Consider the following 26,992-nt stretch of genomic DNA (forward strand, 5'->3'; position numbering starts at 1 on the left):
TTTTTCTTATTCTTTAACTGATTCCTAGTTGAAATAGATTTGTATTTTTTTTTCTCTCGTAAGAGAGTTGTTGACTAATGAGGAATCAAGTTATTATTTTCCTTTTTCCTTGTGAAAAAGGAAATGGATTCCTCACAGGGTATTGGAGAAGAAAACGATGGTGCAACAACGGAGTCTTCGACTTCATCGAAGACCAAATGAAATTGAAGGTTCTGGACTGTCCAATCTTGTGTTTGGGCTGATATTGTGTTGTTGGGTTTATTGGGCTGATACTGTGTGTACCACATTGGGCCTCTGCAAAGATGACCACGAGCAGCCCATTTATGATCTCATATCCATGATATCCCAAGTCAAGTGCATTGTACGTGCTACACCTAGTATTAGCTTAGTATTCTTTTGGATGATTTTAGAATAGTGATCAGTACAAATTAGTTTCAGAGTTTGTTATTAGTTTTTTAGGATTTTATTTCTTATCATTTAGCTTTTGATTATTTGCAAAGTTTAGGTAGTCCGAGAATTGAATATTTGCACAACTAGTAGCTCAATACTTGTATAAATATAGGAACAGTCTTCTTCAATAAATAGACAGAAAATTTCATATTACATTTCTCTTTATGGTATAAGAGCAGTAAGTTTTTTTTTTTTCATTCTTCTCCTCTTTTGTTTTTCTACTGTGAACCATGGAATCAACTGCTGCTGATCTCACTTCTTCCACTATTGGAGTTTTTCCACCATCTTCATCAACTGAAAAAAAACACTAGCTATGATTCAACTCACCCCTTTTTCATTCACCCTTCTAACTCACCTGGGATGGTGCTTGTCAATACACCATTTGCTGGGAAGAATTATGGAGGATGGAGGAGAGCAGTGTTACATTGCATTTTCTGCCAAAAATAAACTGGGATTCATAGATGGTTCCATTAAAGAACCTTCGCCTTTAGATCCATCATTCCATCTTTGGAACAGATGTAATGACATGGTGATCTCGTGGCTGCTCAACTCCCTTTCAAAGGATATTGGAGAGAGTGTCTTGTACTCCAAGACAGCTAGGAACATATGGAAGGATCTGGAAGACAGATTTGGACAGAGCAATAGTGCTCTTCTCTATCAGCTGCAAAAATAGTTAGAGTGATTCAATTCAAGGTAATTCTGACATAGCAACTTATTACACTAAGGTTAAGAGAGTTTGGGATGAATTGGATACTCTTGACACTTGCAACCATTGCTCTTGTGACTATTCTTGTGGAGGAAAATCCAAGACAGCCAAATCTCAGCAAGATAACAGACTCATTCAGTTCCTTATGGGACTGAATGAGACATATTCAAATGTCAAAAGCAACATATTAATGATCTCACCTTTGCCCAACGTAAACCAAGCATATTCCCTTTTGATCCAAGATGAGAAGCAGAGGGAAATGCATGTTGGCCTCTAGAGAACAACATGGAAATCAAAGGAACTTCAACACAGAGAGGAGAATTAATAATGAAACAAGGAAGAACAACTATTTTGATGGAAGGAAGGCACACATCTTCTGTGACCACTGTAAGAAAACAAGTCATACTGAGGACAAATGCTACAGGATAATTGGGTTTCCTGCAAATTTTAAGTTCACAAAAGGGAAAAAGGGACAACAGGGACATGCTTATGGCAACATAGCATTAATGAACAACTATGAGAAGGTTTCTAGCAGTGGAACATTAGCAGACAAAGGAATCACACAGGATCAATACAATCATCTAGTGCAGTTATTGCGACAGGTCAAGACTGAGACTCAAGATGAAATAAACTCTGAGGTCACTATGACTGCCAACTGTGCTGGTATACCTTAACATTCTACCCTTTTGAACTCTAATTCGATGTTTTGGATATTAGATACAGGTGCCTCAGAACACATGACTTGTGATCTGAAACTCATGTTCAATGTCTATACATTAAACAAACCTGTTTATGTTACTCTCCTTAATTTACAAAGAGTTAAAGTGACTCAGGCAGGGATTGTGCATGTTCTTCCTAATCTCTCAGTTTCTAATGTTTTATATCTTCCCACTTTCAAATACAATCTCCTATCAGTTCACAGGTTTTGTCAAAAGACTGATTCTATTCTAATGTTTTCTGCTTGTGTTGCAATCTTTCAGGCCCCTTCAATGAAGAGACCAATGGTCCTTGGTAGAGAGAAGCAAGGACTCTATCACTCCATTCACTCAAGCTTAGATCCACTCATTTAAGAAGCACCAGACTCTCCACTCACAGTTCAATCAAGTCTGATGTCAATAGATTAGCAGCAAACAAGAACAATTGTATTACTTTTCCTTTTAGTTGTAAAATCAAGGACAATAGTCCATTAGTTTCTAATTATGTTAAGTCCAGTGATCAGTCTTTACATTCAGTTTTGTGTTCTTCAGTTGAGACAAAAGATGTAATCATTTAGCATAATAGGTTGGGGCATTTGCCTGTTTCAAATATGAGAAAAATTCCAAAAATTCCTTACTCTTCTTCTTTACTTAATCATTGTGCTGTTTTTGCAAAAACAAGACAAGTGAGATTGCCTTTTCAGGCTAGTGAAATTTCTACCAAAGGAATTTTTGACCTTATTCATATTGACACTTGGGGCCCTTATAAACAAACTACCCATGATGGATATAGGTTTTTCCTAACTATTGTTGATGACTTTAGTAGAGGCACTTGGACCTATCTTTTAACCACTAAATCCAATGCTTTCACTATCCTTAAACAGTTTCTTGTCATGGTAGAGAGGCAATTCTCAAAGAAAGTTAAAATCATTAGGTCAGACAATGCTTTTGAATTAGGAAGCAGTATGAAACACTTTTTTTTTTTTTTACTTCCAATGAAATAATTCATCAGACAACTTGTGCTTACTCTCCACAACAGAATGGAGTGGTTGAGAAGAAGCACAAGCATCTTTTGGAAACTTGTAGGGCTTTGCTCTATCAATCACATCTGCCTTCTAAGTTCTTGGGAGAATGCCTCCTAACATCTACTTATCTCATTAACAGATTCCCTTTAAGAGCACTGAATTTTAAAAATCCTTATCAACTTTTGTTTGGTGTCACTCCTAAGTATACATCTTTGAAAGATTTTGGTTGTCTAGCCTATGCATGCACAATCCCTGTACATAAAAGCAAATTGAACCCTGGAGCTATACCCTGTGTTTTTCTTGGTTACCCTACTGGGAAGAAAGGTTTCAAGCTCTTAAATTTAGAAACTAAACAAATTTTTGTATCCAGGGATGTTAAGGTTCATGAGTCTATCTTTCCTTTTTCTCATGTCAAGGAATGGCCAAAAAGTTTAAGGCCCTTGAGCTCAACAAGACCTGGGAAGTTGTACCTTTACCGACAGGCAAAAGAGTACTCCCATGTAAGTGGGTATATAAGGTAAAATATAAATCAGATGGATCCTTGGAGAGATTTAAAGCACGATTGGTTATCAGGGATGACACACAAAGGGAAAGAATTGATTTTACGGAGACCTATTCCCCAGTTATGAAGATGACAACAATTAGGTGTATCCTAGCAGTGGCAGTTAAGCAGAATTAGGATATTTTTCAGTTAGACGTTAACAATGCCTTCCTGCATGGAGAGTTGCAGGAAGAGGTATACATGAGATGTCCACCAGGTATGAATGCCCCATCACCCAATCATGTTTGTCTCTTGCAAAAGTCACTTTATGGACTCCGGCAAGCTTCGAGACAACAGTATGCTCGACTCACAGCAGCTTTAAGTTTCAAAAGTTATATTCACTCAATGAACGACTATTCCCTTTTTTTAAGAAGTCCAAAGACCGGATCACTATTATTGCGGTTTATGTTGACGACATTTTGATTACTGGAGATGATTTACTTGAACAGACTAGTGTCAAGAGTATTCTTGACTCTGAATTTCGCATCAAAGACCTTGGATTAGCCAATTTTTTCCTAGGGATGGAAATTATTAGAGAATCACATGGGTTAATTCTAACTCAGAAACGATTTACCTTGGAGTTGTTAGCAGAATTTGATTGCCTTGTTTTAAAGCCTCCATCTTCCCCACTTGATCCTTCTATCAAGCTCATAATGGATCAAGGTTCTTCTTTGATTGATCCCACTTATTATCGGCGTCTTTTGGGGAAATTGAATTTCTTGACGCATACTCGACCAGATTTATCCTACTCCATTCAGCATCTCAGTCAGTATATGCAGACACCTCGTCAACCTCACCTTGATGCTGCATTTCATTGTTTACGATATCTTCTTGGAGCTCCAAATTTGGAGCTTTATATGAACTCTGGTCCATCTTCTTAACTCAGTGCCTTTTGCGATTCCGATTGGGGTTCTCGCCCGGAATCACGTCGATCTATCAGTGGCTATTTTGTAAACTTTAGTGGTTCGCCGATCTCATGGAAATCCAAGAAACAGACCATGGTTTCTTTGTCCTCTGCAGAAGCAGAGTATCGATCTATGAGGCTAGTTGTGGCAGAAGTGACTTGGCTGGTGCGTTAGTTTGATGATTTATCCATTAAACCCTCATTACCGGTGACTTTACACGAACGTATGAAGCATGTCGACCTCGATTTCCATTTTGTCCGGCAACAGTATCTCGCCGGCATCATTTCCCTCTCTTACTTACCTTCCAAATCTCAAGTCGCCGACATTTTCACAAAACCATTGTTTGGACCTGCTCATCGTTTTCTTGTGGACAAGTTGGGTGTTACTACGTCCCCCTCCAACTTGAGGGGGGATATTGGAGAAGAAAACGATGGTGCAGCAATGGAGTCTTCGACTTCATCAAAGACCAAATGAAACTGAAGGTTCTGGACTGTCCAATCTTGTGTTTGGGCTGATATTGTGTTGTTGGGTTTATTGGGCTGATATTGTGTGTACCACATTGGGCCTCTGCAAAGATGACCACGAGCAGCCCATTTATGATCTCATATCCATGATATCCCAAGTCAAGTAGTGCACTGTACGTGCTACACTTAGTATTAGCTTAGTATTCTTTTGGATGATTCTAGAATAGTGATCTGTACAAATTAGTTTCAGAGTTTGTTATTAGCTTTTTAGGATTTTATTTCTTATCCTTTAGCTTTTGATTATTTGCAAAGTTTAGGTAGTCCCAGAATTGAATATTTGCACAACTAGTAGCTCAATACTTGTATAAATATAGGAACAGTCTTCTTCAATAAATAGACAGAAAATTTCATATTACATTTCTCTTTATAGGGCAAGGAGTGCGTATAAATGTTAATTAGAGATAATTTACGTCAAATTTTATGTGGCAACGGATCCTTTTATTGGATATCCAAACAGTTGCCGTTTTAATTCACCATGGTATATGTTTATTTATTAGTTTATAAATTATTTAGGATTTGGTAGTTGCTACTTATCTTTGAATTCATGTCTATTTAGGTTTGGTAGTCAAAATTATATGGGATTAACTTCTCTAATTTCTAGATAAAGTAGATTTTAAGGAAAAAGAAAATTTTAAAGTTCCACACCGGGAGTAGCAAAATACACATAAAAGTCCTTCCATATTAGTCAGGATTGTACGCAGATTATATTTTGTTAGAGTATCGTTATTCTGAATAATGAAATAATAAAGCATTAATTGTGACTAACATTTTATACTTTTGTTTACCCCGTCAACCATTAACTTTTGCTTGTTAGAATTTTTGATTGAATTTTTTTTTTCAAAAGATTGTATTATTGTTGTTAGTAATAATAAACAATGGATTATTTATGTTAAAAATTCTGAATAATACATATATATATTAAACGCATAAATAAGTTAAAAAATACTTATAAGTTGATTCAGTTTGCATGTAAGCTTATCCAAACACAAGATAGCGGCGTGCCATAGATACGTAGAAGAGATGAAAAATTAGGGCCTAGGGGTCTTTATTATTATTATATATATATATATATATATATATTTTGTGTGTGTGTGTGTGAAAAGGGGTATCGTCAATTGCAGGAGTGAATGAGTTTAACCATTAAATTAACGTGCAAGTCACCTAGTATGTTTATCTTAATCCAAATCAACGAACTTTTGAAGGTAGAGTGTAACCTTCCCACCACGATTAATCATTCTGTTTTGTTTCCACTTGATATTGCTAAGTGTTGTTCCTATTGAACCCCTAAACTCGTCCTAAGTATGTCTATCAAATCCTCTAAGTCTGATTTTTATTAGAAGCAGAAATTAAATTAGAGAAATGAAGGTCGAGTAATATTTTAGACATGTGGTAAGCTATTCTTTAGGTCATGGATGTGTCAGTTTCTGCTGGTTCTGCTCTTTCACTGCGAGCTTAATTAAGAGTTACTCTTTTTCCCCCCTCTCAATTGCTGTTAATCTTAGCTAAAAGATGACATAATTATATTAGAAATTAGCATGTTCTTACATTCAAGATGGAATACTATGTAAGTCGGATTGTGTTTGATAGACATACTTAGGATGAGTTCAGGAATTCAATAGGAACAACACTTCGTTAAGGTGTTAAAATGAAAAAAAAAAGAATAAGTTTAGGGGGCGCGTATGCATTAAGCCTAATAAAAAAAACTAGTTATGACGTCTTGATGAAAGGTACATCATGGGCAAAAGATGCATGTATATATTGTCGTTGTTCACCGTCCCACGTGATGCATTTGTTGCTATTGGATAATACTAAAGTCCCAAAGCAATGAAACACCCTATACGGGGCATGGGTATTCAGCCATTCAGGGTCCCATGCACTTTTTTTTTATAATATAATTTTGTGAAAAATATTCTATAGTCGGTAGGTGAAAATATTTTCCTGATAAAATATTTATAAAAAAACACTCCATAATATTATTAATATTACTAGAGTAGTACTAGAGATTGATCATAATGTTTTAGCCGTTAGGTTGAGACAGTGATACCAAGAGAGGAAGCAGATAGTTCTTCTCCCTTTGATAAAAATATTATAGGAAAGTATTTTTTGCCAATCAAACAAAATTTAAATATTGACTTTAAGTTTATAAATCAAACGCTAGAAGTATTTATCAAAGAGCTGGGTCAAGCATTTAATTAAATTATTATTATTATTATTATTAGAAGTCGATTACTAAAATCCGACTTAAAAGGGTACTTTAAGTAACTATCACATCCCTACCAAATTGTAGTCATTTGCATAAAAGAATGAACACGTTTACCATAATTGCAGAACCTTTTACATACTCAATTTGTGCTAATTTATATGACACAGTTTGAATTTCAAGAGTCAGATTTTTTAATTTTAATCGTAAATTTGGACATACAGCCTTTTAAATACTCAATCCGTCCCAATTTATATGACATAGTTTGAATTTCGAGAGTCAAACTTCTTTATTTTGATCGTGAATTTAGATATACAATCTTTAATCTTTTTTTAAAAATAATTTTTATATTTAGAAGCTACACAAAAGCACTATAAATCACAATAATTAATAACTCAAAATAGTTAAAGATCATACGAATAAACCGCTGTCAAATATTTTCTTGTTTGACTCTCAAAATCCGTACTATATCATATTAATTTGAATTGAGAGAGTAATTTACTTCATTAACCTTATCAATTTCTTTCTACTTTTAATTAATCAATCGATCAATCAAGAAGCTTCTCTTTTTCATTTCAGCTAGCATACAAAAGAAAGTCGATCACTTTTTGTTGAACAAGAGAAGGGCAAATAACATTAGCTTCACTTGACCAAGACAAAAGAGTAGATTAGGCGAAGTATAGAGAATTGTCAAGTAGTAATGGAAAATATGTCGACGGAACTTATAAGGCAAGGGACGAAAAATATTTACTTCTTATGTCTCAATTTATCCGACACATTTCTTTTTTAAGTATATCCCAAATAGAATGTAATCTTTTTTTTTTTTAATCTTTTTTTTTATAATTAGAAACAACTAAACTTTAAAAAATTTATTTCTCTTTAATGAAATAATTTACAATCACATAAATATCTAAAATTTATTTTAGATAAATTTTAAAAATCTTATTTTTCTAAACTTTGTGCCTAACATTAGTGTCATATAAATTGGAAGGGGAGTACTATATTAGACTTCATTACTTTCTATCTGACAACCAATTAGGGATAGATTTTGGCTCGGAAACTCGTGGATGAATAAATGGATATTTTGTTAAATGATGATTTCTTCCTATGCTCTTTCTTGTTTGGTCAAATGAATTTCTATATAGGTGTTTGTGTTCCTTGAGAATTTAGATTTTATAATAAAAAAATGTGGATAGATCTTAAGTCATATATCATAGCCTTATCTCAGCATGAGATTTGTGTTACAATCAACTCATTCTAGCATCAGATTTTGATTTTAAGTTATTACCCTATGTGTGGTGCATTTTCCTTTTTAGCTGTTTCAAAAAGAATGTTGCGCTGAATTTTTATATTTAGAAATGATTTAATATGAGATGATTTACAATCACATATTTATCTAAGGTATGTTTTAGATCACAAGTTTCAATTTTCAAAATTCTTCATTTCTTTCTTAAATTTCGATCCAAATCAAATGATGTCACATAAATTATAATTAAGAGAGTATTTCTTATTTCGATTTACATGTCTACATCTCGTAAGATCTTAATTCTAATATTTTTATCCTAACCTTAGTCATACCTCCTTACAAGGAATAACATAACATGTCTAAATTCTAAAATAACAAAATTCAAAAACTAATTCTCATATATTATGCTCATATCTTTAATTATAAGAATACGCGATTCAAAAGATTTATTTTTATCATTCTTCCCTACTTAGCAAGTACACCATCAATGGTCGACATGTCGAGTACTAAGTATCTTTTCATCCTTAACCAAATACCTCAAATTTGAGTTTTGAGTATGAAATTATCTTTATTAGGGAATATTTTACTTCATTTCCAACTAATACAAAGAATATCGAATGACGAATATCGAATGAATACCGAGTAAGAGATCAAAATTATTTAGCAGTACACCTCTCGTGAGTCACGAGTGACTCTCCAAAAGCTTCAAAAGCCAACCTTATACTCCTTTTAGCCAGAGTGTACAACATAGTCACGAACATATTTTAAAGGTGGGACACCCTGTAAAAATTGCCATAATCTCATTCACGAGCGACGGGTCCCATATTCCATTATGAAGTACGAGTTTTTTCTACCCCTTTTGATACAACACTCACAAAAAGCCAAACATGTCCTTAGTTAAAGACCCACTATCACGCTCCCTTCAATCCAAACACGGCTCTTTTCCTTATGGGGGTTGAAGGAGAGTATAATTATGACACACTATTTTTTCTTAATCTATTTAAAAAAGAATGTATCAATTTTATAATTAAAAATATATAATTTAATTTTAAAATTTTTATTTTACTCTATTAAGAAATGATTTGATCTCATATTGTGAAGTTTTAATGGGTATGCCGCTGTTGTCTTAACTCTTAATGAAATGATTGATAGGTATACAAATATCTAACGTTTATTTTAAAAATTTCAAACTCTTTCTTCTTCCTTAAATTTTTTGTCTAATTAAATGTTATCACATAAAATGGAACAAAAGAAGTACATATGCATCTGGACGAATTCAATAACTTTTGTTCACACTGCATATTCGTGGTAGCATTTTATCAATTTTTATGAATATTTAGTTGCGAATTCAGTAACTATGAAGACATAAATTCGACGCGATGTTCAAAACTCATAAGTTTTAAATTCTCATCGTACCCTCCCTCTTCTCATAAGCGACAATTTCTTATTTTTCCAACATTGTTTAATGCCAAAATTTGTTTGGCTATAAACCGTTCCACGTTGCGATCCCTCATTCGTCATCTTCCAGATATCCCTCCCACTGGAGATAACTTCGTTTAACTAAAGCAGTTGAGTCACTATTTTATACTTGTATATATATTAGTCAGTCTTAGTAATCAAAAAAAATAATTTTGACAAAATAAAAAAGCAATTCCACTTTTAGTTCCCTCACTAAAAAAGAAAAGAAAACGAAAGAGAAACAATATAAAAATGGGATCGGAAAATTGGAGTTTAACGGCGAAGTTATGCGACTCATGCAAAACGACGTCGGCTACAGTGTTTTGCCGTGCAGATTCTGCGTTTTTATGCTTAAGTTGCGATTGCAAAATCCACGCGGCGAACAAGCTCGCGTCGTGTCACGCGCGCGTTTGGGTCTGCGAAGTGTGTGAGCAAGCACCGGCTAGCGTCACGTGCAAGGCTGATGCTGCCGCACTCTGCGTCACGTGCGATCGCGATATCCATTCCGCGAATCCGTTAGCTCGTAGACACGAGCGTTTTCCTGTTGTTCCGTTTTACGACTCAGCCATCGCCGTGAAATGTCACGGCGGCGATGGTGGTGAGGGAAGTACGAATTTCACTCCTCCTCATGAACATGAAGAGGAAGCTGAAGCGGCGTCGTGGATACTCCCGACGCCGAAAGAAGCTGGAAATGATGATAATAATAATCAGTATAAAACAGCTGATTATTTGTTTAATGATATGGATTCGTATTTAGATTTAGATATTATGTCTTGTGAGCAAAAACCGAATATTCATCATCAGCAGCAGCAGCATCAACAACATGGACATAATTATAGTTCAGATGGAGTTGTGCCTGTGCAGAATAACAACGAGGCGACACATTTGCAATTAGGTCATCAGGTTGTTGATGGATTTCCAACTTATGAAATGGATTTTGGTGGATCTAAACCTTACTTGTACAACTTCAACTCTCAATCCATTAGCCAAAGTGTATGTCCTCTTCTCTCTCTTCATTTTTTTCACTACAATAATTCAGTTAGGCATATTTTTTTTTCTTTTCCCTTTTTGATTTACCATGCTAATAACAATAATTACGCTGTAATCCTGAATATGTTAGGATCAATTATGTAAAACATATAGTTTCATTTAAACTCAACTGATATCAGTTTTACACAAAAGGAAAATGAGATACTAGAAATTCTCTGTATTTTTTATCGGTACATAAATCTCATAAGATGTAAACAGGGATGTAGTTAAAAGGTTAGCTTACTGATAGATTATTTCCTACAATCTCTAATGTATAAGGTTCAAATTCCAACTTTCTAAATCTAAATATGTATAATAAAAAAAAATTGATAGGATTAAAAGACCTCTCGAAATCATAAGATCTAAATAAACTTATTAACGTAACGTAATATTTCAATAAATTAATATCATCTATGTAAAAGAAATAAAAAAAATCTCTCATATTGCCTTTGTTTAACTAAAACAGGTGTCATCATCATCTATGGACGTTGGAGTTGTGCCTGACCACAGTACAATGGGTGATGTATCAAACACCTTCGTGATGAACTCATCGACCGCAGGGGCTGACGTACCGAACCCGGTCTCGGGGGTAGACAGGGAAGCTAGGGTAATGAGGTACAGAGAGAAAAGGAAGAATAGAAAGTTCGAGAAGACTATTCGATATGCTTCTAGAAAGGCTTACGCTGAGACCCGACCTAGAATCAAAGGCCGATTCGCTAAACGTACTGAGATTGAAATTGACTCACTCCTTAATGTCCCCCATGTGTCTTACGGCGTCGTTCCGTCGTTTTAATGCGATAACAAATAACAAAATACCCAGTGAAATCCTATAAAATGGGGTCTAGGTAGGATACAGTGTACGTAGATCTTATCCTTACTTGGAAGGTAGAGAGGTTGTTTCCGGTAGATTCTCGGTTCTGTCGTTTTAATTCTTATGTGTAGTTAAAAAAGAGAAAAAAAATCGAATTTTGTTTTTCTTCCTTTTTCCATGTTGTTGTTGCAGAGGAGGATCGTAAGTTTGTAACCATGTGTATATATCTAATTTTGTGTTATGTCAATAGCTGTTTTTTCTGAAAGTTTTTGCAGTAGGGATTAAGGAACACCATTTATTTTCTCTAAAAATTTGATTTATATTTGTTTGTACAATGAATCCGGAACCTGGTTCAGGAAAAGAATAAATTTTAAATAATAATTGTGCAAAGAAATTAAAACTACGTAAATTTCTGACATGTGTTTAAATATCTATAATAAGGACGTACCGAAATACCTGAACCATTAAATCCATGAATTATGTACAACAGCTATTTGGTAATTTAACCCGGAATGTGCTTTCTAAATTATAAATAAATATTCCATCCATCAGTTTGAACGATGTGAATCAGAATCTCGAAGTTTTTTGGATTCTTTAGTATAATATACTAAATTAACGGAACACTTTTGGGAGCTAAAGGGCACATTTTTGCACCCAAAAGACCAGAGGAGTTTGGCATTTTCACGATAAATCATTTTTGGTTTATTGCGGACTGCCCCACGTTTTGCAACTCCTCCTTTAACACGGAGCATCCTGATGCCTCTGTCTGTTTCGTTAAACAAAATTAAAAAAAAAAATTATAAGGCAAAACATGAATTGGTCCACGAGTTGAAAAAAGGTTTTTTGTAAATCATGGACCAGCCCACGTTTTACCAAAAACTTTTTGGCAATCGTAGACCGGTCCACATTTTGCCTCAAATTTTTGAAAGATGGTTTAATTATTCCAGATATTCCTTTTATAAATGTACTACAACTGTCACAATCAGGATAAAGAGAGATCAGTAGCATATATTTAAAATTTTAGTTAATTATATGTAATCAATTATGTTTTCGCAACTCGTAATAAGAATACTCTGTCCATAATGTAGACTTGCTTCGCCTAGCTCGAGTTGGTAGTAACTGCTATCCATAAAGGAAGAAGACGTATACTCAAGTCTAAAATCTTTCTTGCAATGTTATAGTCAAGTTTGAGTGCCTTTTTGCCTCAAAACGTGGACTGGTCCACGATTTACCTGGGTTGGTCCACAATTTACAAATTGTTTTTTTGCAACTCATGGATCAGTTCACGTTTTGCCTTATAATTTTTTTTTTTGTTTAACGAAACAGACGAACGCGTCAGGATGTTCCGTTAAAAGAGCTACAAAATGTGGGGAAGTCCACGATAAACCCCTTTTGATTTATCATGAAAATGCCAGCCCCTTTTGGTTTTTTGGGTGCAAAAATGTGCCCTTTAGGTTCCGAACTCACACTTTGGCCTTTTAGAGAATATTTTGATTCAAGTGCTGGCTTGGTTAGCGTGAGATCTTAATACATGATATCCCCTCAAATTTTTCAATAAATTTCATTTAGACACTCAAATTATGATTTATTCTAAGTGAGCATTTAAACACATTAAATATTCCTATTTGACACCTTTCGTTCAAGTTTTGGAATTTTTTTTGCGCGTGTTTATCAAGTGTCAATTACGTAGATAAGTTAATCATTTAAAATATATCACATTCTTTTATTATATACGTTAGCTAGTCTCAGTTTGTCGTAAAACCTTGGGCATGTTTCGATTGAGGTTGACGTGTATAATTAACTAGAATAGGTGACACATTTTAGGTGGTTAACTTAGGGGTTAAGGATCAAAAACACACCTCAAGTATTACATTCTTTTGAGTTTCGTACATAAACTATCAGGTGTGAGAGTTTCCTACCTAAACTGTCACCAACTAGTTTGCAAAACACTCCTCATTAAAAGTGAACAACTATCACCAACTAGTTTGCGGTAGGAAAAGTGAACAACTGATAGTTGAGGTGTGTTTTGAAAACTAATTGGTGATAGTTTAGGTAGGAAACTCTCACACCTGATAGTTTAGATAGGAAAATCAAAAAAAGGTGATACATGAGGTGTGTTTTTTACCATTATCTCTTAACTTAACTATCTGATAGACGTTTGAGAAAAAGGCAAATGTTTTTTCAAAATTTAAACCAGAAGTATTTACTATGAATATTTTATCATGTGTTTGGGTACTCAATTCGAGAGGCGGTAATCTAAATATCTAAATGAAATTTATTGATAAATTTAGAGAATGTCTATATATTAAGCCTAAAATATGTTCGGCAAAGCATATTTGAAGCATAAGCACATACATGTCTTTTTTTTTCTTCTCTTTTTCTTGATTTGGTGGGTGGGAGGATGGGAGGGAAGATAAGATAGAAAGATGCAACTTTTGTAAGGTTCTAAACGCACTTTGAAGAATTTCAAATTAATGGTTTTACTTTCCTACGTAATATTTTCAAACGACATGATAATTCAATACTCTAATTTGCATTATGGGATAATAAGATCGCACAATAAATTTAATTTAGTCCAATCAATTTCTCGAAATAAAAAAAGATCTTGCATTCACGCAGGGCCGACAGAGGATTGCATCTTAATGGGCATAATATAGGCAGCCTATCCTACCATGATACAAGTATTAGTTGCTGATTGTATGGTTCGATTCCGTAACTGAACTATAAGTCACACGAAAAATAATTTTACCGTTGTTTCGAGATTGTCCTTCATTTTTTCGAATATAAACTATACCTAAAGTTTAGTATACTAAATTTTCTAAAGCCTCAACATTACATAGCGGTAAGAAAAAGTCACTCAATGAATAAGGAAAAATTGCTTCTTACCAAAAACTTATTTTTTTTATGAATTTAAATCTGATACTTCTACTTAGGTAAATAAAAATTTCATTTATCTCACCGCATATCACGATAATATCAATCGACTCGTCCAACGTTGCATGTGCAGGCATTGAAGGATAAGATCAATGGACTTTTCACGACACTGCTGTCCTTTTACTTGGACAAAAATTATGAGAAGACTGTTTGATTAATCATTATTTTATTTCTAATTTTTGTGTGGACACAAAATTAAGTTCTGACACTCTAGTCAACGTCCAAAATAATTGCTAAAATACAGGGCTTATGTTCACGCGTTTGTCTCTTTCATTGAGCAACCTAAAACGAAAAAAAATAAGAACTTAGTTGAATTTGGTACAGTATATTGTATTAGCATTAAAATATTAGATTTATGAGGACACATCGTATCAAAATGTGAAAGCTTATTGGTAGCTTAGATTCCCTCATATCTTGACCAGATGAACGGTAAAGTTAAAAAGACACAAAAAGGTGCTACAATATTTTATAACTTTATGCACTGAATTTTCTGTATCACGTTTCATTATGTTAATACTCCTGTGCTTGGACAATTTGTGATCACATTATATGAATATAAAATTGAACTAGATTAATACTCGTTTTAACTTGTCTAATTTTACATGCATTACATGGTCAAATAGCTAAAAACTTACTCGCACCGGTTTTTACACCCAATGAATAAACAAATGACACATGTCATTTTATTTAACTACAATTATTAATATTAACCATTGTTAAAAACCATATATTTTGCACATATATTAAATACTAGTGGCATTTGACTCGGACTTAACCTAAGATAAAAAGTTAAATTTGTAATTACTTTTATTATTTTCCACTCTTCGTGACATTAAGTTATAGAAAAATTAGTTTGATAGTTTCGCAAAACTCTAGCACTGGCCCAAAACCAAGATTTAAAGTTAAATTTGTAATTCTTTCTTATTTTTTTCCCGCTTTTTGTGATATTAAGTTATTGAAAGATTAGTTTGATATTTTCTGTAAACTCTTAAAAACTAAAGACTTCCCATATATTTAGATTGCATAAAAATATTTAAAAATTGAACAAAATTTCTTTTTTTGTCCTTACTTTAGACTTTTTTTTTAACCTTCAAAGAATTACGTGACATAAAGTCCTTAATTTCTAACATCATCTAATATGAACTACAACGTTTTCTTCCAAAAATAAGCCATCAACTATATATGCTATATTTATTCTTTCATTGAAATTTTAACGAGGTTACTTATAAACAAAGATAAATTTTAAATAAATAAAACTAAAATTTTACACTTTACTAATATTTGGAGATGACAATTAATTAGATTATACAAAGTATATTGAAACGATGAAAAAAATTATTCACAATTTCTTAAGCGTTTTAAGAAGACTTTAAAAGTTTCTAAATTTATCAAAATTAGGTGTGGCACCTCAAGTAATTAAGAAATAAAGTAAAAGTAAAATAAAATATATGAAGAAGTTAGTACATGTTACATCACCTTAAAAAAATGTTAGTCTAGGGAGTTTTGTATTTTTTTTTTTTTAAAGTGCCTAGATATTTTTAAAGCACCCTATAATAGATGAAACAATATAAGACAAATATAGGGATAAATTTGAAAGAGACAATCTTTAGTTGGCAACCCTTAGTTGTAATGTAACCAAGAGCCCGTTTGGATTGGCTTATAAGTTAGCTTATAAGCTGTTTTCAGTTTTTTTGAGTGTTTGGCTGGCCAGCTTAAAGTCATTTTGTGCTTAAAATAAGCTCAAAAAAATAATTGGGCCCATTTGACTTAGCTTATCTAAAGCAGCTTATAAGCTGAAAACAGCTTATAAGCCAAAAAAAATAAGTTAGACTACCCCAACTTATTTTTTTTAGCTTATAAGCTGCAAACAGCTTATAGGCATAAGCCCATCCAAACAGGCTCCAAGACTCTAACTAAAAGGACTATAAAAAAGTTACATTAGCCCTTATTAGATATATAGTAATATAAAATACTAGTAACATTTAAATAACTTAACAATCTTGCAAGTCACAAGTATTAACAGCAACGTAATCGCTACCATCTGTAGTCATCTTTGCGTATGTAGACTAACTTTTTTGAATATTCATACTGCTCAATTTTTAGAGTTTTTTTAAAAACTAGTTTGAGAGTACGTGCGTTGTACGTGTCAATAAATTTTTAAAAAAATTATACAAAAAAAAAAAAAAACAAATTATGTGAAATAGCAATGGACGTTAAACATGTAAATTTGAGTTATAATTCCTATTAATAATATTACCTATACTTTTCTTAAAGCAGTCAAGATATGAATTTTTATATTTATATTTAACCTCTGTTTTTGGTTGAAATTCTTTGATGGTTTAGTTCAATCATAAAATAAATTAGATACCCCGACGTTATCATACCCCTCTTCGTATGCTATTTTTGTATTGTGACATTTTGATTCATCACCTTTATTGTTTGACATATGTAGCACTTTTATTGAAATTTAAATGGCAAAATATTATACCAGGACTTCCCACTTTTCCTAGATGGCTAGACAATAAAACTTAAGCCACTATCTAATTGAATGTAATGTTGACTTGGACAATGATCTACTTCCGTGTAAAGGTACAACTTTTATATAAATGAAGCTAATTATTTTTTGAAGTTTTCGCATCTTTTCGTCCTATTTATAACATATAATCGGATAAAATAGTGTGAGATCAAACTACACATACATAATCCTGCTTAATCTTAAAAACATAAATGTTAGATTTTTCTATCTATACATTTTAAATAAGGGAAGATTTATTAATAACTAAAATTTTAAATAAGTTCAATGCTCTAAATATTAGGAAATAATTAAATGACTATTTTGTTTAGTGTGAAATAAAATTTTAAATTATATTATGTGAATTTTTAAAATTTTAATTTTATGTCTAAGTTATAAATTGAAATATATTATTATTATATTATGCTAATTTGTTTATCTAAAATTTTAATTATTTGGTCTCAATATTATAGAACATTTATTTTTTGTTGGTCTAAATTCTTCTTATTAATTATTTCATCCCAAATTTTATAAATATCTAATCTTAAAGTTTTACGTGAACTCTACGACGGAGAAGATAACTTTAGAAAAAATATAAGACATTGTTGTTTGTACACACTTTGTGCATGACAAAAGCGCGCACATCATTCGACAACAAATACTAAAGTATAAAAAATAACTTAGCTATGAACTTTGTTGTTAATCTATGGCTAAATTGCTCGTCATCAAAAGAAATTTCTGGTAATTCATTACTAATACCTCACTATATAAAATTAGTGATGAATTTTCTGATAATTCATTACTAATACCTCGCTATATAAAATTTGTGACGAATTTTACTGGGTAACTTTCCATCGATAATTCTTGTTCATTTAGTAGTGAAATAAATTAATATATAAAAGAATATTGAGAGTTTTCATTTGTTAGAGTAAATGTAATAAAAAAATATGGCTATAAAGTTTAAATTTTCAATTCAAGCGTGAAAAAATAGATTTACGCAATCAATAGATGTAGAATAATAAATTACATTTCTCACTATTATATTTCAGAAATTAATCACAGTTTCAATAAATCATCAATTGTCATAGAAAAAAAAATCAATTATCACATCCAGCTTAAATACGTCGATGAATGCATATAAACAAGAATCACACGTTTAGAAACTAAATAAACTTAGATAAATACGCAATCATGTCAATATTGGAAGAAAAATAAATGACTTGAGACATAATTTTTTGTTAAAATGTAAAAGCTCAATATTGTTAGTAGAATTTGAGAACATGATAAAAATAAACCACCCACCTTGATATTACCGCTATAGAATTTCTATAATTGTCCTAGAATATTATAATATATCCTTTTTTGCAAAAAAATGAACATAAAAGTAAAAATAATAGGTAATTGTTAACAAAAGTTAGAACCTAAAAAATATGAAGTAAAATTAATCAAGTTAATCGTGATGAAAATTTTACCCAACGGAATGTTAGGCGCACGAAATGTTCCTACTTTGATTTTTTTTTTTTTTAATTTTTGGTGTTATTTTTTAAATAAGGAGGGCTTTAAGAATACATAATATTATAGAAATATGCTGCAAAAAAAAAAAAAAAAAAAATTAGAATCACGAACTTCACTAACTGAATCTTTTATAGAAATGTTTGTCTATTTAATTTTCCAAATACACAAAGAAGAGATATTTTTCAAGTACACAAGGAAAATTTGTTAAAAGTCTACAACCTACAAGTTATGTGAGAGAAAAACAAAGGAAGAGTCCTATACCTTAAACAAAGACTCATGTAATCACTTATAAATGAATGATGCAAACGACAACTTTACAAAATAATGCTATTTTCTTGTGTTAAGATTTACCTTTGCAAATACATTATATTATATAGTTCAAATAAGACAAAAATATTTTTTAAATAATTAGTTGATTAAAAGTCTTAATCTGTTGAAAAATAAATAAATATTTTCTACAAGTCTTGAACTTTGAAGCCCATTTTTTTAGTTTTGTAACCATGTCTAATTATAAAATAAACTATGTTTTTTGAAGAATAACTAAATGTCTCCCTCACAATAAATAAATATTATCCACAAGTTTTGAACTCTGAACTCTAGTTTTGTAACCATATCTAAACATAACTGGTAAAGTTGCTGCCATGTGACCAGGAGGTCACGGGTTCGAGCCGTGGAAACAACATTTTGCAGAAATGCAAGGTAAGACTGCGTACAATAGACCCTTGTGGTCCGATCCTTCCCCGGACCCCGCGCATAGCGGGAGCTTAGTGCACCGGGCTGCCCCTTTATCTAATTATCAAATAGACCATGTCATTCCATATACATGAAAAATAATAGATATTTATGAAAATTGTAATTGATACGTACAATTTTCTTTTTGCAAACAATTCTCTACTTTCTTTATAAGTGTGGTTCCAACAAAAAAAAAAAGAATTAACTTGAACATATTAGATATAAAAACAGACAATAAAAAACTTAACAACATAAATAGAAATAATATGAATGAGAAATAAATTTCAGAATAGAAGCATATCTTTAATTCCAAGCTTAATCAACATGAAGTCTCAATCACATACTCGAATCTTCTTTCGTCTGTATAAAAATATATGAAGAATCAATTGAGAAACAGTACCCTCTTCCAGAGTCTCTATTGGTACCCATGTGACTATCCTCTTCCACGTTAACAATTGAAAATCTCTAAATTATAGTTGATGATTTGAAAATAATAGGATCGAATATCTCATTCTTGACCTTCTCAAAATATTGGCAAGAAATAAATAATAAATAATAATACTCTGAAGGAAAAAATCATGGACAAATAATACTTACTGAAGCTATCAATTATCTAATCATGACCAGGCTGTGAAGATAAAGGTTCTTTTTGGGTTGGCCAAATTGTTCCCTGAAACAACAAAATCTAGGAATAAATCACCAAAAACTAATAAAAATACTACAAATAAAAAAATATTTATGAGACTCTGTGAACCATATAAGGAACGAAAAAAAAAGTATGTAACTGAAAATAATCTGCAAATATATATATATCATAGAGCTAACAGATTGGTATACTAAATATATGAATGTTTATGTATCACACAACATAAGAAGCTTGACATTCAAGATAAAGAAAGATGGCAGTGGGAGTGAAATTGAGAAGAATGAACAGAAAATTGTTAATGTGCCTATATAGAGGCATAGCCGACTCAAAGTAGTCTTGTGCATTTAGAATTTTTATGGCTTTTAGAATTCAAGAATTACTATTTTACATTTACTAAAAAAGTTTTACAGGTTTAAATAAGGAAATATTGCATAAGCAAGAATTTTTTAGATTTGTAATTAATGATTGGTTGTAATTTAATTCTAGGAGTGAAATTACGTGGCAACTTCTTAAAGTTTGTCCTTAATGTTCTTGCTATTATTGTAATGTTTTATAATTTGTATCATCCAAAGTTTAGACAACTTGTTAGAGTTAGCAATTAATGTCTCGTGTAAATTATTTTCTGATTTTGTATAATTTCAGTTTTTAATTGTTAGACTATTTTTATGGAGTCCTACGTGGAAAGGAAAGCATTCATAGTAGTCCTAATTAATACTGTAGTGTCTATTGATTTCAAAGTGTTAAATATTAGGGTTTCTACCTATGTAAAATAATGAATGATTTAATAATACGTTTTTCTTGAATTATTTTTAATAAGGTAAGTATTAATTGATTTTAAAGTGTTAAATATCAGGGTTTTTACTTAATTAGTAAATGACTATTTTGTCTATTGTGGAGTTTTTTAATGAAGGGTAAAAAGTTCAATTAATATTTTTAAGACTCTTTACACTTTTAATATAGTATAGATTATTTTTATATCCTTTTCAAGCGCATTGTATTGGAAGTCAACTAACTTTTTCAGCCAATTCTTTTCCTTTTTTAAAAATAAATAAATAAATAAAATCACCATGTAAGATGAGATTCTTCCTACTCCCAGACAATACTAGCTACAACTTTTAAAAAATAAAAATAAAAAATCCAATTTTAACCTTATGACAAACACACTTACCCTTATACACCCTCCATATCACACATCTAAAGATTAACAGAGCAAAATACAATCATCTTTTATGAAAGATTACCATGAAGAATAAGTTTAGGAAATTAATGAAAGAAGAAGAAGATCAGGAAATTGAAGAAAGAAAGGTTGGCGGCAACCCTAAGTCTTTATACGTTTGATAGCTAGTATGATCTTACTTCCTTTTAGATTAATTAGTGTTTACTGCCTTTTTAAAGTTTCTTTATTTAAAATAAAAATCTTAATAAACTTTAGTCTGTCTTCTATGGTTAACTTAACTATATTGGGAGTAAACATCCGGTGCCGGTAAGTTTTTACCTGGTAAAATACTTGTTGATTTTAGTAAGACAAATAAAATATTACATTCAAATTTTAAAATTTGTAGGGTTTAATGAATTTATTTTGTGACAGCATGAAATGGAATAATGCCAAATATCTTGGACGCTCCAAAATGCAAAAAGTGCCATATTCTCTAAGTTAGAAAATGTAGTATAAGTACTTTTTTCTTTTCACTTCATCTACTTTCTTTTTGTTTGAGCTTATTCCATTCTTTCTTGCCTACATGTTTAAGTCAACTTAAGGAGAAATATGGAGTAGTATTTGGTAAGGACTCATAGGCGCAACCGGGATTTTCAATAAGAGGGTTTAAAAATATAAAGGAGTAAACAAATTAAGAAGTCGAGGGGGTTCAACATCTACTATATAATGTAAAAAATAATTTTAATCTGGTCTATACTGGGTAATTTTTTGCTGAAGGGGGCGAACCCCCTGAGCACCACCTGGCTCCGCCCCTGGCCGTAAGGTATGGTTTATCTGTAAAGTGAGATTTTTCAACATAAACTTATATTAGTCAAACCTCAAAGTGGGTATCAAATACCAAAAGGAAAACCCACAAGGAAAGCCATACCTTATAGAAATAGCTCTTCCAACTGAGTTATTTAGTGTTTCAAATTCTATTACATGATTATGAAGAAGGTAATCACAAGCATTTGACAAATAAAAGCAGTAGGAGTATTTGATATTTATCTTTATCTTCATTTAATGTGTTGCTAACTTTCATGTATATATATATTCAATCTGGCTCCCAATTTTCTGCCAAATAGGCCAGTCGTCTTATTTCTACACTTTCATACTGCACTGCAAAGGCCACATTTCAATCAAGCAGACTGGTCTTAGTTCTAGACACTTTCAATTTTTTTTTTTTTTCAAATAATGCTGGTGTCCGGAACAATTTACATGTATTTCTGTTCCATTTAATTCTATTTACTTCTTACTAAAATAGATATCGCATAACTCTGTTCATCAAACTTAGACAAATGAAAAGAAATCACAAAGTATTTAGGTATTTCTATTAAGATTTGAATCTTGATAGATCTTATTAAGGATTGAGGAAATTCTATCCATTCGATCATACCAATGGTTGATTGAATCCCTCTCCTTTATATATGGAAGACACCTTACTATTCATTCATTTTATTGAACTTACATCTCATTTTTTTTTTCATTCTAGTTACAATGTGAATACATGAAGTAACTTGTATTGATTTTCATCTCAACTATTGCATTTAAATCTATTTTATTAACTTGAGATCGTTGAATATAATTGGTCAAAGTCAAAAGTCATATTACTCCTTATTTCCAAACACTTTGTTGAGTATCCAGTTCTATTACACGCCCATATATATCATTAGTTTCAACACAAATTAGAAAAACATGTCACACATATCGTCAGTAGCAATAGTATTCTCCTAAAAGTCACATTGACCTTATTATGGGAAAATTTGAAGAAATAGTTAGCATTTCAAATCAATGCAATCAACTTCAAAATCCAATTCCAAATTAGCTCAAATTGCGTAAAAAAAAATTGACTTTGAAGACAAATTAAGATTTCCAACTAGAGGCTCCGTAAAGCTCATAATTACTCCTACACGCGAACATACAAGTATCTAACTAGAATAAGAACACCCATAACAATGAATAAGAACGCTCATAACAGCGTACATATAACAGCGAGAAGCAAACCCAAATCCCATTAGTGGTGACCTTTTCTTCTTGGTTTTTGAGTCTTCACGAAAGTTTCAGTACGTTACTGTCACAATCCAAGCTCATGAAATATATTGTCCGATTTGGTTCAGCAAATTTCACGAATTCGTTCTTTAAGCTACATCGTCATTTAGTTCAAAGCTTATGTATTATGTGAACTTGTGTTATGCTTTATAAAACATTTCACTTTCCTTCATTTCAATGTGGAATTCGTCTAAGGTGTCATGTGCACCCCTTCTTTAGAAGCTTAGTAGCCTAAAAGCTTGCAAATCGCTCTCTTTGATCTGCCTCTTCTTTGATTTTCCTTCCTCGGCAGTATCATATACTTCCCTCACATGGACTTGGTGTCCTCACTGAGGTTTGCCGTATAACCTTATTGAGGAAGTGCCATGCTCTGATACTATATGTAACACCTCGTAAACTTGAACTAGGTGTGAATGTGTAAAAATCTAGTATTAAGATGATATTATATCTATATGAATCCATTCTTGATGAATTCGGGTGGAGGATGGTCGTTTTGAAGTCAAACCAACTAGTGAAGTTCTTAAGGGCTCATAAATTCGTCTAAGTTTTGGTAGGTCTGTCTTCTGAGCGATTTTCATGAAAATGTGTTGCGAATTTGGAAAAACTTCCTTCATGAAAGTTGTATATCTTTGAAATATCTTTCCAACGGTAGGTCGCCCGGCCCAAACAAAGCTACGTACAAAAAGTTATGCCCATTTTACTAAAGCCTGTCTTCGCTGAAAATTTTGCCTGTGTTACGGTGAGACGTTACGGACCGTAACACGTGTTACGGGCCGTAACATGAACCGTAACGTCTCAAAAATTTCCAGAAACTCTCTGGAAATTTCCACCAAGGGACGGTCCAAAGGACGGTCCGTAACATGAAGGACGGTCCGTCCTTCAGAGGCGTCCTTTGGCCCGTTTTCACCAGAAAAATATAAATAAGACCCTTGTTTTGTTTATTCCTCCACTTCCTAAACAACCCTAACGACGAAAATCATTCCCCCAAGTCTTCAAATCAAAGGTAAGGGCATCCTTAACATTACTAAATCATTCTAACATCAAACCCATGATTCTTAACATGATTTGTGTGATCAAAACCTAGGGTTTGCAACATAATTCTTCCCAAAGTGATTCAAGCTAGGGTTTGGGTGTTCTTCATTAGAAAAGTGAATTGTTAAACCTTGTTTAACAAATTAAGGTATGTCTCTTTTGAAAATCTTATTTTGGAATGCATGACTTCTTTTCTTGAAAGTTCTTTATTGAATAAAAAGGGTGAACTTCTCATACAAAACCCTAATGTATGTCTCTCTTTTAAAAACTTATTTTGAATGAAAGTCACTTTTGAAACTATTGTTGGAAGTAAAATTTTTATTCAAGATTCTTTAATGAATGAAAGTAAAAGTGATCTTTTCATGTTTCTTGGACTCTAATTCATGTCTAAATGATGGCTAATGTGTGTGAGGGGACAAACCCACATTAAACTTAGATTGTAACAAACCCTATATATGTATAAGATATTATGAATGTTTTCATCTATGAGAGATGCTTAATAATGATGGTTAAAAGTTGGTGATGACATTCTCAGTGATGAATTGGGACATGGAAATCTTTTGTAAAGAAGTTATACGTTTTCAAAACTTTGATTGGAATGACTTATTCTTTCGATATGGCATAATGAACTTTAATGTTATTGACGGTGTGACTACTTTGAGACAAATTGTGAATCGGCTTCTATGCCATGGACTTTGTTGTTGTGTTTGCCTTGCTATTCGGGAGGAAGAGTAGCCACTATGGATCCTAGTGTATTAATTGCCTTGCCATTCGGGAGGAAGAGTGGCCACTTCCGGGTTCGCTACCTGGGGTGTATTAATTGCCTTGCTATTCGGGAGGAAGAGTAGCCACCGTGAATCCATATTCCGGTGAATTGCGCAGTGTGCCTTGCTATTCAGGAGGAAGAGTAGCCACCGTGAATCCATATTCCGGTGTATTACGCAATGTTGTTGATATTGAGTTGGGCCTATATGGGTGATTGTGATATCCATCTTTATTATGGAACTGATATTTATGCCTGATCGATTTAAAGCATAATTGAAACCGGGATTTTGGAATGGCTTTATAAACTATTCAACAAATGATATTAAGAATCATAAAATGGAATGACAGTTTTTATACTATCTTTTCAGAACTGATTTCTGTATGTATTATTATATTTTAAGTACTCAGGCATACCATTGTTGTTTTTGATGGTATGTTAGGTAACGAAGGAGAGCAGGTTCTTGATACTTCAGGCGCTTAGGAAGGACTTGCTGTTGCTGCTGATTTGGTGAGCCCACACGTTCATTCGTGGGACACCCTGTTATGTTGCTCATTTATTATTAGTTTTTGGGCTGTGTCCCGATGAGTCGAACTATTACCTCTTTATCCTAGAAGCTCCATAGTATACATTCTTGTGGGTAGTTGTTGAGTTTTGTTAACTCTTGGGCGTTGTCACGTTTTGATTAACTTTTATGATATTAAAGACTTCCGCTGATTTAGTTCATGTATTCAGGATTTGTTACATTTAATTTATAAACTATTGGAGGCGAATGGTGAACTTGGCGGGTTCAAGTATTATTATTGTGTTGTTTAGGTTCTTCCGATGTTATTCATGACGTCGGATGTCGGTCACGTCTAGGGTGGGTTTTGGGGCGTGACACTATACTTGTCGCTGGCCAAGCCCATCATATATTATCCACTTTGGCCCAATAGACCTTACACTTTTTTTTTTTTATTCATATGGACATTGGTATTTAATTTTTGTACCTCAAATCGCCGGTATTTAAATTTTGCCCCTACGTCTCATTTAGTGAAAATTTGTGGGCCAAAGTATCCTTATTTGCTAGTCTATGAAATCAGAGATTCTGGGTTCAAACCTCAACAGAGTAAAAAAATAAAAATAATTTCGCAAGACAAGATTTTCATAGAAACTATGTCCATTCGGGTAAAGTAACATTGAAACTATGCCTTGTCCAGCATAGTTCCGTAGGATAACTTAATTTCTATAGAAACTATGCCGGACAAGGACATAGTTTTTATGTAGTTACATAGAAACTATTTTATGTAGTTACATAGAAACTATGTCGGGTGTCATAGTTCTGTAGGATAACTTAATTTCTACAGAACTATGCCGGACAATGCATAGTTTCTATGTAACTTTGCCCAAATAAGCATAGTTTCTATGAAATCTTGACTTGCATTTTTTTTATTTTTTTATTTATTTGTTTTTTTTCAATGTCAGGGATATTTTCCGCTACATTGTTATTACTTAAAGTGTCGAAGGGCAAAAATTAAAGACTTGGGATCTGAGGGGCAAAAATTAAAGACTACCCCTAGATAAGGGCATTCATACGAATTGCCCTTTGTCCTTTAGCGCACGTCATCATCGAGCCCAAAAGCGCACATACCATGTGAACTTATGTTATTTCTTATAAAGCTGTTCATTTTACTCTCCAATTTCATTGTGGATTCGCCTAAGGTGTCATGTGTACTCCTTCATAAGCTTGCTAACCTAAAAGTCTGTCAGTCTTTCTTTTTGACTTGCCCTCATAAGCTCGCCCCTCCATCATGGGCGTCACATATTAGAAAAATTTCATATAGGCAAAACACGAGAGAAATGTTAGATATATAAAAAAATAAAATTTAGACCATAGTGACGCATTTCAAAATCTTGCAGGTCTAGGCCCAAAAGAAACAATATCACTAGTGGACAAATATCCTCAAAGTGAATTACACATGAGAAATCTTTGCATGATCATTTTCTTCTATTCAACTCGTAAATTATTGTGTTCACCCATTTCC

At 32.6% G+C, this 26,992-nt stretch overlaps 1 protein-coding gene and 1 long non-coding RNA gene across 2 annotated transcripts; one reads left to right on the forward strand and one right to left on the reverse strand.

Moving 5' to 3' along the window:
* Nucleotides 1-557: 557 nt before the first annotated feature.
* Nucleotides 558-5,122, reverse strand: LOC132604285 (uncharacterized). The gene is made up of 2 exons (XR_009568696.1): nucleotides 3,992-5,122; nucleotides 558-1,111 (listed from the first exon to the last, which is right to left on the reverse strand). It is a non-coding gene; the product is annotated as an uncharacterized LOC132604285 (long non-coding RNA).
* Nucleotides 5,123-9,898: 4,776 nt separating this feature from the next.
* On the forward strand, nucleotides 9,899-11,855 carry LOC132604286 (zinc finger protein CONSTANS-LIKE 4-like). The gene is made up of 2 exons (XM_060317734.1): nucleotides 9,899-10,743; nucleotides 11,246-11,855. The coding sequence occupies exons 1-2, from the start codon at nucleotides 10,003-10,005 to the stop codon at nucleotides 11,570-11,572; spliced, it is 1,068 nt and encodes a 355-aa protein (XP_060173717.1). The 5' UTR covers nucleotides 9,899-10,002; the 3' UTR covers nucleotides 11,573-11,855.
* Nucleotides 11,856-26,992: the final 15,137 nt, after the last annotated feature.

Source organism: Lycium barbarum, chromosome 7, assembly GCF_019175385.1.
Source record: "Lycium barbarum isolate Lr01 chromosome 7, ASM1917538v2, whole genome shotgun sequence".
NCBI classification, from domain to species: Eukaryota; Viridiplantae; Streptophyta; class Magnoliopsida; order Solanales; family Solanaceae; genus Lycium; species Lycium barbarum.

What these genes read in the sequence shown, in the direction of transcription:
- LOC132604286 (XM_060317734.1), top strand. Translation starts at nt 10,003, where the DNA reads ATGGGATCGGAAAATTGGAGTTTAACGGCGAAGTTATGCGACTCATGC. An exon ending in CTCAATCCATTAGCCAAAGT is followed by an intron (nt 10,744 to 11,245) that starts GTATGTCCTCTT and finishes TAACTAAAACAG; the next exon opens with GTGTCATCATCATCTATGGA.